Source organism: Notamacropus eugenii, chromosome 2 (genome assembly GCF_028372415.1).
Source record: "Notamacropus eugenii isolate mMacEug1 chromosome 2, mMacEug1.pri_v2, whole genome shotgun sequence".
NCBI classification, from domain to species: Eukaryota; Metazoa; Chordata; class Mammalia; order Diprotodontia; family Macropodidae; genus Notamacropus; species Notamacropus eugenii.
Window position 1 is genome coordinate 91,840,616 of NC_092873.1, and position 15,936 is coordinate 91,856,551.

At 37.5% G+C, this 15,936-nt stretch overlaps 1 protein-coding gene across 4 annotated transcripts in view; it reads left to right on the forward strand.

The window, feature by feature from the left end:
• The window catches only part of ANKS1A (ankyrin repeat and sterile alpha motif domain containing 1A), a 254,914-nt gene that overhangs the window by 94,259 nt on the left and 144,719 nt on the right, over window positions 1–15,936 (forward strand). For 3 of the 4 annotated variants that reach the window (XR_011974180.1, XM_072641817.1, XM_072641818.1), the window contains exons 2-4: window positions 2,706–2,786; window positions 10,875–11,031; window positions 12,727–12,789. Coding sequence is in view for 3 of the 4 variants with exons in the window: in XM_072641817.1 (XP_072497918.1) it covers window positions 2,706–2,786; window positions 10,875–11,031; window positions 12,727–12,789 (301 nt within the window). In the remaining variant the exon portion in view is untranslated. The remainder of the gene's footprint in view (window positions 1–2,705; window positions 2,787–10,874; window positions 11,032–12,726; window positions 12,790–15,936) is intronic. The other variant, XM_072641819.1, reaches the window with a different exon arrangement.

The window sequence follows — 15,936 nt, forward strand, 5'->3', positions numbered from 1 at the left end:
TCCTCAGTTAGACATCTCTACAATTTCCAGTTCTTTGCCACCACAAAAAGAGCTGCTATAAATGTTTTAAAACATATGGTTTCTTTTCCTTTTTCCCTTATCATCTTTGGAAATAGACCAAGTAACTCTTTAGGTATAATTCCAGATTGCTCTCCAAAATGGGCAGATCATTTTGCAATCCCACAAACAATAAATTAGTGTTCCAATTTCTTCACATCCTCTCCAACATTTGTCACTTTCCCCTTCTATCATTTTAGCCAGTCTGGTAGGTATACAATGATATCTCAAAGTTGTTTTAACTGCATTTCTCTCATCAATAATTTGTCTTTTATCAGCACCAATTAATCATAGAAGAAGTTCTTTTATATAGTCAACAGTAAACACAAATGATACTAAAATATCCAAAGTATTGGATAACTGTCTTGAATCTGATAGTTTATCCCTATCCCTTTACTATTGTGTTGACATTTGCATCAGTGGTATAGCAATGATGGGTAAAACTACTGGTGTTGCATGCATCAAGGCAGTGGCTCCACAATGTGCTACTAGTCACCAATGTATTCACAGTCAAAATAATGCCAGTTTCATTTGTGAATATCCTTGATGAAGCAATAAAAATATTTTTGAATCAAGATCCCCTGTTTATGTGACAAAAATGGCAAGTACACACAAAGCATGTATGGTTGGTTGTCTTCAGGAAAAGCCCTAGGAGGATTGTGAAATGAACAAGTCACTGTTTTCATAAAACCTCATGCCAGAGTTGGGCATTTGGCTGGCATTTTCTCAAAAATGAAAAGAGTCTTTTACTTCATGGAAAACAACTATTTACTTCCAATTATAAAATTCAAGCTTTGAAGTGAAAATTAGAATTTTTGAATTTATATTTGCTACCATGAGTTTGACAGCCTCCTCACACTTAACTTTTCTGATAAGATTGGTGGTGATATTAACACATGTTGGTTTTTGGGTTTTTTTTGTTACTGTATATGAAACCTATAAACATTTGGAATATCGGCGTAATTCAGTGAACCAGTATTTTTCAGATGGCCAATACGTGATAATACAAAATCGTATAACAGTATGAAAAATCGTTGCTTTGGTTTCAGATTTCACATTGAAACTAATCATTAAGAAGCTACCATTTGTTGAATTTTGATGGAGTATTGAAGAATATCTACAGTTATCTGAAAAAGCTCTTAAGATACACATTCATTTCCCAACTACATATTTCTATGTAAAGCCTGGCTATTTCATACACATCAATCAAAACAACATGTCAAAACCTATCAGATATGAGAAATTAATTTTCTTCTGTTAAACCGAATGTCAAAGGTATTTGCTAAAATGTAAAGCAACACTTTTCTTCTCACTAATTTTTTTTGTTTTGAAAATACAGCTAATTTCATAAAAAATACATTATTTATATACGTAATGGGTTATTTTTAAATGAAAAAATGTAATGTATGAGTTTTCATTTTTAACATGATAAATATTGACAGCTATTACCACCTAAATAAAAACTATTTGGGGTCCTCAGTAAATTTTTTGGGTTGTAAAGACCAAAAGTTTAAGAATCAGTGCTCTAGAGTATGCATAGCACTTGTGTCAGTGGCTTCCCTTATAATTAAGTTTCTAGGCAAGGTTTCTTTTTTAGGCAGAAAGAGTGAAGGAAGGTGGAAATATTGTTCAGTCCTGCTCTTCTGCCAAAAACAAGGGGCTTAATTTCCAGTCCTAGGGCTATTTTGGGATGGAGATGGTTTGAGATAACATTCTTAGTAAAGTGCTGAATTAGGAACGTCATATTTGGGTTCCCTGACTACATTTCTAGCCAATAATGATGACTTTTCTCTCTGAACTCCTACAGCAACTTACTGTCTGTAATAGTCATTTTGTGAATTTTATTAATATCTAATAATTTAATTGTTTCATCTGAATGTTGAGTGTAGAGTAATTAGTTCATAAATGCAGACTCTTTTGGATCTGTCATTAAATTTTTTTATATCTTTGGGCAAATTATCTTCTGGTCTCAGCTTTACTCGTAAAGTAGAATTGTAAAGTCAGTCACTTCATAGTAATATTTTGATGACAAATATGAAAATAACTCGTTTAGATCATAGATTTAAAGCTACAAGGGCCCTTAAATTTCATCTAGTTCAAACCATTCTTTTTGCAGACATGAAAACTGAGGCCTACAGAGGTTAAATTACTTGCCCAGGGTCACTCCAGAATTTGAAACCTATATTCTACATCTTAAAATTCAATGCTCTGTCCACTATACCTCTTAGTCTACTTTTTGCATTATGTTAGGAAGGTGAGATAAGAATAGAATTTGATTGAGAAGCAGTGTGGTTTAGCGGAAATTACATTGGATTTGGAGCCAGTGAACCTCAGTTTGGATCCAGAGTAGCCCTGCCAACTTACTGTCTAGGTGAGCTTGATCAATACCTTCCAGTATCTTTTAAAAATTTTAAAATGAAGAAGTCATATTAGATGTCCACTTAAAACTATTCTTGCTCTAAATCTTCTGCGTAAACTATTTGTAACTTTTGTGTCACACAATTCCATAGTTAATTGCTTCTGTCCTTTACCATCAACAATTTTAAAAAGAGAACAGATTTGATTAAAGACTATTGATAAATCTTTTTTTCTTGCTGTCTTCAAATTTGGTCTGTGACTTCATTCTTTGATTTTTATCTTTACTACAGCATATGGAGAGGACCCAACGTGAACTGTGTTGATAGCACTGGTTATACTCCTCTACACCATGCAGCTCTGAATGGCCACAAGTAAGTATTGATCATATGCTATACTGCTTTCACACCCTCTAGAGTCTTAATCCTTTCAGTGTCTCTCACCCATGCTTGTATTTCTAAATAGTGAATAGTGGCAACAGGGAAGAATAAGGTAGAGAGGATTAATTAAATCCATCTGAAATCTAAAAATCTCATTTTAGTACAATTTTAAATTTTTTCTTTCAGGAGCCTTTAGCCAATGGTCCCAACAGGAGATGTTTAATTTCATATATTATGGTAGAAAGCATTTTGGTACTGAAGTCAGAAACCTTGAATTCAAATCTTATCCCTCATAACTTACTACCTGTATACCCTTAAGCAGGTCACCCAACTTCTTTGGACTTTAGCTACTTCATCTTGAAGAATGAGGACCTCTGCAGTCCCTTCTAAGTGTATATCTGTAGTCTTACATGTGTTGCAGAATACTCTCTTCTCATATCTCTTGAAAGAACAGAAAATACTTCATATTTATTTTTAGTTGATTTCTTTGTCTCTTGTTTCTTTCCCCTTCACTCCACATTAAACATAGAAATAGATTTCTTCTGAACCTTTTACTCTCTTTAGTTTTCATTCTTCCTCACCATTCCCTTGTAATCAGCTGCCACATCGTGGTGATTCTTCTGCAACATCTCATATATTTCCCCCTTTTCTCTACTATAATGTAGCTACCTTCATTCAGATTTTCATCCTCTCTTGCTTGGGTTAGTATAACAGCTTCCTAATTCATCTCCCTTTTTCTAGTCTTCATGTCATATCCATACCTCATACAGCTGACAAAATAAAATTCCTGAAACACAAGTTTGACCATGTACCTTGTACACAAAACAATTCCAGTGACTCCTTGCCTCTGGGTTCAAATACAGGCTCTTCTGTTTGCCTTTTTAAGCCCCCTTACAGTCTGGCTCCAGCCTACCTTTCCAGGCTGCTGTTCAGCCAGACTGCTGTATCTGATGCACAACATTCTGATGGGGTGCTTGGTTGCATGTACTTGGGCCCCAATTCTAAAATCACATTTCTCTTTAAAAATCACATTTCTCCCTACCCTCAAAATACTATCTCAGACAGTTTCTCCCCAGCCCAAGGACACAAGCTGCCCTAGCAACAACCGTTATTTCCCTTCCTGCTATAGTAGCCAGTTACACCTATGGAACTCATTAGGCTTAACCAGCTGTGTACTGGCTTAACAGGCTGTGCACTGGGTCATAATGACATTTACTACTCACTCATCAATCATATGTATCCTAGACTTAGACGTACCTATACTCCCATACATTAATCTTGTCTAAAAGACTTTGACGAGAGAAACCTGGTTTTTCCTGGTCAGCCCTGACCTTTGGTTGGCTTAGTGACATTTCAGGACTAAAACCACACCTCCAGGTAGCCCCGCCTTGGGCTATTTCTCAATGAATTTTGGGTAAAATACCTGCCCAGTAGATATCAAAAGTGCATGTTCCTTTAAGAACTGACCACTCCCTAATCCCATTCCAAAACACCCAGTTAGCATATTTGGCCCAAGTAATATTATAGAATATACTATATAAACTTTCCCTATACTCCTCTAAGGTTGCAGTTTCCCTAAGAACTCTTGCCCACTGAAAAGCGTAATAAATCTTTACCTTGACTTCAACAATGCTTGAGTCTGTGAATTCTTCTCCAGATGACCTGCCCCTGGTACCCTGGTCTTTGTGAGGGTCTCACACCCTCTTTCCAGCCCTCATCAAATGCACCAAACCAAATCCTGTTGGGAAAGTCCAAGAAAAAATCACATTGAGTCATTTTTTCTAACCCAAGGTGACTTAGGGAGACCGAAAGGTTTACAGTCACTATGGAAAGCATTTAGCCAGGAGCTCTTCATTGGGGGGAGAAGCTGTGCCCTCGGTCATTTTGTGGTTCCATTCCATCATGGGGCACCTTGATGAGTATGGTGTCAATTGACAGCTTTATGGCCCACTACTCAGATATGAGTCATAGATCAAGGGTAGACTGAAGAGGAGACCTGCTGTGCCCTCTTCTTCCTACAGTTCAGGTCCTGGGTTGTTTACCAAGAAGAGAACAGGCTTAGAAGCAAGCAGTAGGTAGTGTGGCTCAGATCCAAGGAGGAGAATAGGGTCTCAGTTCCAGACCAGAGGGGAGCCTGCAGCTGTGTCACTCTAAACCAGCCTAGCTTCCTAGGTGTTTTATAGCAGCTGAGTCCAACAGCAACGTACTGTTGCTCAGATGCAAACCCAGGTTAGGAACTTTCAGAGTTTGAACAAACAGACAGCAGTCATATTTTGCTCTGGACCAGACTGCTTTGGAAAACACTGAAAGCTTGCAGGTCTACAGCCTGAGCTGTTCCTGAAATGGTGAAACAATACAACACTCAGTGATCCAAAGAAAGTAGCACCAGCACATCTTAAACCTTGCTTCTAGAAGTGGACAGTTCTTAGTCCTCACACCAAGTACAGTGTCAGGAAATAGACTGGAATAATGATTAAAAAGAAAAGAAGAATTCCACCATAAGAAGCTATTAAGGAGGCATTCAGCCCAAAAATCCAGAAGGAGAGAATGACTCCAAAATATCTACAAGAAAAGCTTTGAAGAAAAATACAGCTTGGGCACAGATTCAAACAGAATTCCATACTGAGATGACAGAGAATTAAAAGTTTTAAAAAGTTTTTGTCAGCGAGAGCATTAGAGAGGAAAAAATGGAAAAGAAATGAGAAGTATGGAAGAAAGAATTAGAAAGGAAATGACCATCTTTGCACAAAACGTACAAAGTCTTGTCCAAGCAACCAACTCCCTGAAAATTAGAATGGGCCACATGGCCCATTCATTCAGTGACTCTGCGAGCCAACAAAAGTCAAAATACTGCAGAAAAATATAGGAGGAATGTAAGACATCTCATAACAAAAGCGACACACCTGGAAAACAGATCAAGGAGAAATCATTTAACAATCATCAGACAGCCACCTGACCAAGAAAAGGAATTTCAAGAACGCTTAAAAGAAACCTGTCTGCACCTCTTCAAAACAGGCCAATTAGAAACAAACCACTGGTCACTTTGTGAAAGAAACACCCAGATGAAAACTGTCAGAGCTTCTCAGTTAAAAGACAAAATACTGCAAACAACCAGAAAGAAGTAATTCAAGTCCTGAGGAGCCACAGTTGAGGCTCCTACACAGTTTAGCAGCTATCAGTCTAAAGGATTAGAGAGCCTGGAGTACAGTGTCCCAGGAGGCAGAGGACACAGACTTACAATGAAAAATAACTTACACAGTAAAACTGAGTATAATGGTACAGGGGAAAAATGGATCTTCAATGAAATAGAAAACTTTCAGGTATTCCTGATTAAAAAAAAGATTGAAGTTCAAACACAGGACTAAAGAGAAACATGAAAAGGTAAACATGATTGAACAACAATAAAAAACAAGATAAACTGCTTACTTTCAAATATGGGGAGAGGATACATGTTCCCACTGAACTTTACCAGGGCTCATAGAAGTAGTGTAATTAAACAGAAGTCCTGGTAATAGTTCTGTTAATGATCTTAGAGAGGAAAGACAAGAGAGAGGAATACACTGAAAGGAGAGGGAGGAAAGTTAGTGAAAATGATCTCCTCTCTGGGTGTAGAAATAGATATCTATGCAGTTGAGGAGATAGTGGAGGGAGTGGCTGTTGTTTGAACCTCACTCTCATCTGAACTGCTCAAAGGAAGGAACAGTACATATACACAGAGTTGGATATATAGATACCGGATGGAAATAGGAGAAATGGGAAAGAGGGAATTAGCAGGAGGGATTAGTCCTAAGCAAAATGGACTCTTAGGGAAGTACAAAAATATTTATAACTCTTTTTGATGTGATAAAGGATGGGATTCTGAGGGAGTGCCCATTAATTGGGGAATATTTGAGCAAGTGATGTTTTATGAAAATGATGGAATAATATTGTACAGTAGGATGATGGAGACATTTTGAGAAAGACTTGAGAAGATATGAACTGATGCAAAAGGAAGTGAAAAAACCAGGAGAACATTTGAACAGTGAAAACAATATTGTAAAGACAAACAACTTGGAAGGATTTAGGAATTTTGGTCATTGTTCATCACTAACCATGACTACAAAGGACTAATGATGAAACATGTTACCTACCTCCTGATAGAGAAGTGAAGGACTTAGAGTACAGAATGAGACATATGCTTTTTGGACATGACCATTCTGGAATTTTTTTTGCTTAATTTTTGCACATGTTTTTAGTTATATGTAATTACATATTTGTAATGAGAGTTTCATTTTTCTTTCATTCTCACTTGGGGGAAGCTTTTGGGGGTGGGAAGAAGAGAAAGGAGATTTTTGCTGATTAAAAGTGTGTGTGTGTGCAAGCGTGTGCATTTTCAATCAGCAGATCAGATACTCTTAATTTAAAAAGATTATCCTTTGATTTATCGCCTGAAGTTATTTTCATCTCTATAATTACTTTTGCCAGCAAAATTTTTAGGAAAAAACCCAACACGTTCATTTCTTTACCATCTACTTAATCCTTAACTCCTTTATAATCTGGCCTCTCTTCCCTACCATTGTATTGAAACTGCTTTCCTAAAGGTGACCAAATCTAATAACTTCTCAGTTTTCATCTTTTTTCACATCTCTGTGGCACATGACATTGTAGATCATCAGTTATCAAACTTTTTGTTCTCAAGACCCCTCTTAAAAATTATTGAGATGTCTTTCTCCAAGGTTTTATGTTATGTCTCTTGCTCTTTACTTGATTACAGATTTCAGTGTCCTAGTATTTTCATGAAAATAAAGAATCTCAGGGATCCTCAGAAGTTCCTGGACTATACTACACTTTCAGAATCACTGTTGTAAACTCTTTCTCTTTTTGCTTGGCTCCTAGGACATCACATTCTCTTGGTTATTTTCTTACCTCTAATCTCCTTTACTGCTTCCTGTTTCCAGCTCTTACTGTTAGTGTTCTTCAAGATTCTGTCATTGGCTTTCTCACTTCTCTATGTTCACTCTCTTGGAAATATTTACATGCAGGTTAATTACCTCTACAGAAAATCTCTATTTCCATTACTGGCTTTTTTCTTGAACTTCTCCAGTTCCATGTCCGCAGCTCTCTATAGGACATCTGTACTATAGGTTCTGCCAGCACCTCAATTGTGACATGTGTAATACTGAACTCTCATTTTCCCACAGTTTCCCCACTTTTTCTATCATGGCACTACCATTTAATCACGTTCCATACTTCACTGCTACCTTTGTCTTATTCCTCATCTGACACAGCCACTTTATTTCCAAATCTTGCAGGTTTTACCTTTATAATGTCTCTGGCATATGTTACTTCTTTTAGATTCCGCTTGTTGCCATCCCAGTATTGATATCACCTTCATATAGAACCTCCTTATTACTCAATTACTATTCAAATAAATGCTTACTTGGTCATAGGACTTCTGTTCTCTTTTCTCTCCTCTCCTCCCTCCCCCTCCCTCCCTCTTTCTCTCTCTCTCTCTGTCTCTCTCTGTCTATCTATCTGTCTGTCTGTCTGTCTGTCTGTCTCTCTCTCTCTCTCTCTCTCTCTGTCTCTCTCTCTCCTTCATATTGCCACCAGATGAATCTTCCTTATGCATAGATTTGATCCTATCCTCCTGTCCAGATTTTTAGGGAAGAATGACAGGGGCTCTGCCCAAAGTCAGGACTTTTAGAAAGCAAATATATTTAATATGTGTTACTCTTCAGCATTGTGGGAGGTGAGGTTAACCATGGAGGAGTGGAGAAGAAGAGAGTTAGGTTTCACATTACTGTGGAGTTGATAGCCTGTTCCCTCTATCACTATCTTCTCCCATTCTATGAAAGAGAATCCCCAATCTTCCTGGCCCTCTTCTTTTCCCTTCTCCATGTCCTTTCTAGGGGAACTAGCCTTTCTCCCTGTTTTCCCTCAGCAGGCAAAAAACACTGCCTTCAAGAAGGGTAAATAATAATTTTAGACCTCCTTTCCTTTTCATACAATGTGGGCAGGAATCTCAGTGAAATCCTTGCTCAAATAGAAGCAGACTGAGACTCCAGATGCTGTGGGTTGGACTAGACCTCTAGAGTCCATTTGAACTCTGAGATCCTATTCCTGAAATTACTGTAGTAATGAGTCTTCTCTCATTCTACTGAATTTGTTTGAAATACTTCTGATATTATTTTCATGTCATGAATAACAAAGTTGATTTGAAGGAGCATTTCCTCCTCCCTCCCCCCCATTTTTTTTGCAACTTACCTTAGTTTGTGCTGCTTGCTCAATTATCCTGGGCATCAAAATCATTATGACTTTGTGTCTGTTCCAGATCTGGTGGTGCTACCATATTGCCTGTTGAATAAAGTCTAATAAAATCCTTAATTGTCAGATTTCTTTGCCATCAGGCACTAAATTGTTTTTTTAACTTGATATCATCCTGTCCCATACTTTGTACTCTGTACTGTAGCCGAATTGGACTCTTCTTGTCCCTTATGCACATCCTGTTTTCCCATGCTTTGCATGTGTTTTGTGTGTGTGTGTGTATGTATGTTATTTTCTACATCTGAGATAATTCATATTTATATAGTTTATAAAGCAATTTTTCTCAAAAATTTTCAATGGCAGGCATGTACTATAAGTAATGTTATTCGCAGCATGTAGATGAGGAAGCTGAAGTTGAGAGAAGTGATTTTTAGCTTGTAAATCCTGAAACTACATCCTGAACCCAGAATTTCTATTTGTAAGATCTGTGTTCTTTTCTGCCATAGTATACTCCTTTCTCCCTGTCCAATTTCCCCTTCTCTGTACTCTTTCATGTCTCAAGACTCTGCTTTCAAAGGGGAATATTTTAGGCAGTTGTCGGAATGGATTGTGACTCTGAAAAGGGAGCAAGAAAGTTACATGTGGAGGAGAATGAGTAAGTGTTCTTTAGTAAGATGTATAAACAATGTAATAGGAAATTAAGGTGTTTAGATAGCAGTGGTAATAGAATTAGTGCAGAGCCTTGGAGCATTTGATTAAAGCAATTACATTTTACGAACTGTGAGTATTTTTGTATATGCTTTGTTAGAGTTTTGCTTAGAGTCACTATCACTCTACTATCCCCTTCTCTTTTCTGCTTTCCTTCCTCCTTCACTATTGAGTAAAATGTAGTTCTGTACTCAGTTCTCTGTGTTTGTGTGTTTGTGTGCATGCATTCTTTCCTCCTTTGACCAGGTGGAATGAGAGTAAGGATCAAGCATTGGCTACTCTTCCCACTCCTTTTTCATGTAAATCTTTACTGGTTTATCCTGATTGTATGAGATAATTTTCTCTAACTTTCTACCCCCCTAGTATATTACCCTTCTCCTCTCCATTTTTTCTTCTTTTTAATCAAGGTATAACAAAACCACTTCTGGGATTTCTGTCTAATTAGACTCTGGCCCCCAGTAGGATAAGAGGGGACACATCTCTCCATATTAGAGCACAAATAGTTTATCCTTGTTTAGTCTCTTAAGATTGTTCATTTATGTCATGCTTTGTGTTAATATTGGTGGCTTTTATTTACAGTAGTAAATAAAGTAAGCAAAGTACTGTAACTCTGATTTAATGTGTATGGTGGGTAATTATGCAGTTGTATTTACTTAATTAATAGTGTCGCCAAGAAGAAAGCTAACTTCCCCTTTCCAAAGGATTCAAATTATACCATATGTGTTTGGCTTATATTTGAATTAACTTGTACTCCCAACACCAAAGGATAATTGCCTTGAATAATGTATTAAATTGTACTAAAGGTTTTTGTATTACTTCGTTTATGTAAATTCTGTTCCTGAATGCTATTAAAGCATCACAGGCAAGGGGTGATTTCAAGGCACAGACAAGGAAGCCAGACATTTTCAGATGAGTAGAAATGAGATAGTGTCAAAGAGGCCAAGATAAATGGGAGGAGTGATTCATAAAAATGTGGCTCCAGAAAGTTAGACTCTCCTATCAACATAGGAGATGTTGATGTTTTGCTTCAGAGAAAGAGGGCTGAAGGAGATTTCTCAACTAAATACTGGGAACCCAGGAAAGAGAGTTTTGAATTATGCAAGCTCATCAGATATTGTTGCCTTCCAGGGATGTGGTGGAGGTTCTTCTGAGGAATGATGCATTGACCAATGTGGCCGACTGTAAAGGCTGTTACCCTCTTCACCTGGCAGCCTGGAAGGGGGATGCTCAGATAGTTCGATTACTCATCCACCAAGGACCCTCCCACACCAAAGTCAATGAACAGGTCGGAAGAAGACATTTCATGTAATCTGACTACAGGATAATGTGGTGGGAGGGGGCATTTTATTTGTATAGCCTCAGTTTTGGTTTATTTTCCTGGACACAATGCTACTTCCTGTTGGTAAATTTCATTATCCTTGCAGATGGTAGTTATGCAGGCACATATGTTGACTGTGAGGAAGAAGTAGCTTCTGGCATGTGGATCGAAAGGCTTATCTTTTTGACAGCTCCTCTTTTTTTGCCTCCTCTTCTTGCCAGAGCTGAAGCAAGTCCTTTTCTCTATTTCACAGTATTGTGTGAAAAAGGAGATATTGCTCTTGGTTGTTGAAAATGTAAATAAAATTGCATCCAGTTACTGATACGTTCAGCCCCTTTTTCCTAAGTCCCTCAGCTGAGTAAGTAACTGTTAGTCTGTAGCATTTAAATTGATATTGTTCCTCACAAATAAACCACCCAAACCGACAAGAGGTCTCATCCTGTGGAGGAAACAATTACACAAAGTATTGTCTTCCAACAGTGGCCTTACAGGGTTGTGCTGAGCTGTAAGGGTTGTGGTATAATTTATAAGAAGGAATCTTAGCCATAGGCATGAAAAAATTAAGATAGAAGAGCTTTCCATTTTCCTTATATTGAGATAATAATGACTAACATTTATATAGCATTTTAAGATTTGCAAAGCACTTGATGTGTTATCTCAAGCCTCACAACAGCCATGTAGGTACTGTTATGATCTCCATTTTCCAAATGAGAAACTGAGGCTGAAAGAAGTTATGTGACTTTTTCGGGGTCACATAGCTAGTAAGAGTCTGAGGCAGGAATTGAACTGGGATTTTCTTGACTCCACATCCAGCATTATCTACTGGCTCATCTAGCTGCTTTCTTGGTGCTTCTATATGGCCGCTAACCAGTTTTCCTTTTCCCTTTGAGATTGTAGTGTCTAGGTGGGTCATCAGTATTTGACTAATCCTTGTTTTCTTTTTTAACCTTTAAGAAATGACTACTGTTAACAAAGTATGACTTTCATTACATTTTTTAGCCTCAGTGGCTGATTGTTAATTTTCTTTTGCAAAAGGCTTAGAGGAGGAAATTTGTTTTTATTTGTCCTTCCAGTTTTTAAATGGCCACACAAATAATACCTCTTATTTAAGAAATGTTCATAACTTTTCAGTACTTTCTGCCCTGATTTTTACCTTGGAACTTGGATCCTGGTAAAGCTAACTAACTGAATTTGAAACTCTGATCTGCATCACAACTTCATCCTATTGTGATCATCCATGGTGGGCAGAGATTGAGGGGAGGAGGGGAGAGAGTTTGTGGGAATGGGACTCCAGTCCAATGTTAGAAGAATCTGTCAGGCAGGTCAGCACTAGAGTAGGGCTGGTATCTAAGAGAAATGCCCACCATTCCTTGGGGAATATGATGGATTTTGATAGTCTTTGCAAATGGAGAAAGTCAATTAACTGGTCATTACATTGATTTGTTTAAAAGCTATTAAGGTGATAGTTTCAGTTGAGTGCCTATACAAATGGGGTGATTAGTGGTGAGGTGAGGTACCATGGAGGTTGGGTTGCAGTGCTGCAAGTGATTTCTTTTCAAGGTACACTGGTGAATCTGATTTCCCCTTTGGGGCTACACATTACTTTATTACTGTATTTCATCCATTTTATCATCACATTTTCTTTTCCTCTCCTTTTTATAGAATGCTCTTGAGATCAAAGAACTCAAAAAGTACGGCCCCTTTGACCCTTATATCAATGCAAAGGTGTGTACTTAGCTGACAGGATTTCTCTGCATCATTGCTCCAAGCTGCACCCAGTCTTGGACTGTCTCTTGCTCCCACTCTCCTGCTCAGGCAATTTTCATCATTCTGGCTGATGACTGCTCCAGTCATGTCTACTTCTGTTCTGTTTCTGGGGATGGTAAAATGATTTTAAAAATCTAAACCATCCACAGTAACGTTGTCTACTTTTAAAGAAAAATCTGAAAAGCTTAAAATCAATAAAGGTAGAGGAGAGTCAGGGCACAGTCTCTTTAATTTGATGCTAGGTTTTAAAAATTGTTATTAGAAAAATCCATGTACTTCAAGAATAATAAGGTAAATTAATATTCTTAATAAGCATAAATAATGGGAGACTTTTACTTGCTGGAACATGAATATATTATCCTCGTATCCTTTTGGAATCTAATCTCCACATTTTTTTTCAATGTAAGGGATGCTTTATCTGTAGCTCATGCTTGGGGTAGGAGAAAAAGGCCATGGCTAACCTCTTTTGGGACTCTTGCCTGCTTGCTCCCTTGTTTTGTTAAGTCTGTATATTTGTGTCTGGCTTTTAGGCCTCAGTCTTCTGTCTGTAGTCTTTTGTTTGCTTTTCTTTCTGCTTAGTCATTCTTGACCCACAAAAATAGATTACAAATCACCATTAAAGCCGAACAGTTGATGAAGTAGATCAAAAAAAATTGCCTAAGTTACTTGATCAGGCTATCAGCAGAGAAAAAATAAATGGAGTAGCTATTTCTGAGACACTCACCATATTTAATTGAGTTTTATTTATTGTTGGGCTGGAAGTAAGTAATGAGTCTGCTGATTTATGATAGGATGTGGTTTTAAGTGTGTCATGCTTGACTGACTTTCCCTTTCCCATTTGGAGCCTCTTTGGCCACCACTGTTTTTCCCTTTGAGCCCTAGCAACTTTGAATCATAGCAACTCTACTTGACCAGAGATTTTATTTCACACGAGATTTATTGTGTAGATGAAATAAACCAAACAATGACTGAGTCATAAATGTTACTCATATTAGCTACCTTCTGTTTCTTCTCAGTGAATTTTCTGAAAGGAAAGCAAGTAGAAAATAATTTTTACATTTCAAAGGAGCTAAGAGTAAATTTCATGTTTTCGTTTTGTATGAGAGAGAGTCATCATTGATGATCTGTCTCTCCCCCTCCTTCTTGATAGCCATTAAGGATGCTGAGATTTTCCTAATTGATCGAGATAGAGAGACTATGTCACCAGGATCATTGGGATATGGAGGTTTTTCTTACAGTGACTTACCAGGTATAGCTTTGGGAAGACACTTTTTCTCTTGTGTTTTAAATATTTTTGACATCTGGCCTCATGATGTGGTCATAAAGTATCATTTCTCAAAAGAATTGGGAATCTTATAATTTTCATGGTAGAATTTTTAAAAAATGATACACTTAAAGTGAGAACCACATTCTAAGGATAGAGGTCAGGGATTTAGAAGTATTTCCTTTTTGTGGCTAGTTTAGTTACTAAAGCATATGATTGAAGGGAAGTTTTAAAAGAGACACTGTGGTTTTGAAAATACTTTCTCCTGTCACTTTGATTTGACCTGCACAGCTTGAGAAGGGCCTAGTTAATGAAAAGCAAAGAATGAGAGCATGTCCTTGAGTAACAACTTGTTACCACATTTAAAAAGTAATATAGTCATTAAAAGTTGCACTTTGAAAGATGGAATAATACATACTGGTTTTAGGGTGACAGTTCTGAATGGATTCTCATAGCTCCACCATATTGAACTGGCTCATTAACAAAGCCTTCTGGCATCATGCCTGTGCTTGTTTTCAGCGACCCCCTTGGCCTGAGAGTCATTTTGCTATTTTGTGTAGCTCTGAGGTGTCAGACATGAAGCCCAGGTGAGGGAGACCCAAGCCCGATTAAAGTGTAATTGGTAAATAGTTAACAAAATAAAGAAAAATATCGTAAAACATAGATGACATTATGTTTTAAAACTAAGTCAATATGTGTTCCACAGGGATCCTTATGTATGATTTAGTGACCTCTGTTTCTGTTTGAGTTTGATAATGCTACTCTAGACAATTTTCTGTAGAGATGAAAGGTCTAATCTTTTCTTGACACAAATGGAATTTTTATTAACATTTAATGTCCTCATCTCCCACCTGGTCCAAGAATCCTACACCATTGATTATAGGTAGTCATTTGATTTACTTTTGAATACTTTTGTTGATGGGAAATTTACTACCTCAAGAGGCAGCCTTTTCCATTTTTGTGTAGTTTTAATTGTTTGAAAGTTCTTCATTATGTTGAACTCATCTGCCTTCTAGTAATCTTAGTCCTAATTGTGTTCCCTAGAGCAGCATGTAAAAGTCATCTTCTTTCTCTACACAACAGCCCTCCAGATATTGGAGAACAGTTGTTACGTGGCCCTCTGAGTCTTCTCCATGTCAAACAATATCCCTAGTCATTTCCACCACTCCTTCAGTAACAAACTGCTCCTGTACCCTGATTGCAGAAAGGTTTGCCTACATGTGGCACAAAAACACTGGTTTACAAGCTGGGTCATACTTTTGGTGCTTGGGAAAAAGGAGACCCTGTTGTGTATACTTTTCTGTGGATGGTTACCATGATAATGCTCTCCTAGAGTTCTTAACTGCTAGTAATATGTATTTGTATGTTATATTCCTCTTGAGCAATGACCACAGATAAGTAATTTTGACCTTACTCTGCAGTTTTTTTGTTTTAAATTTTAGGATGTCATGTATGGGATTTGTACTTTGAGGGGGTCACCAGATGCTAAGAAGCATGGTTTTATGTACTACGCATATGTGCGTTTCATGTCCTCTCTCTAATTCTTCGATATACCAAGTTATAGTCTGGCACGTAGAAAGGTGGTCTTCCCGAGGGCAGATGGGTAGGAATGGGAAATTTGTGCAGGAAAATTTAGAAATAATGGTGCTTTACTTTCTTCTTCTTCCCATCTTAACACTTCCATTTCCAGCTTTTAATTTACTGGAATTGACTTAGGGTTTCTAGGAATGCCTTAGGGTTTCACACTTAAGGGTCAACTTAGGATGTGACCTTTTGAGGTTTCAGGGCATGCTTATTTTTAGGAAACAGTAAGACCCTTCACATCTCTATTTTTGTTAATG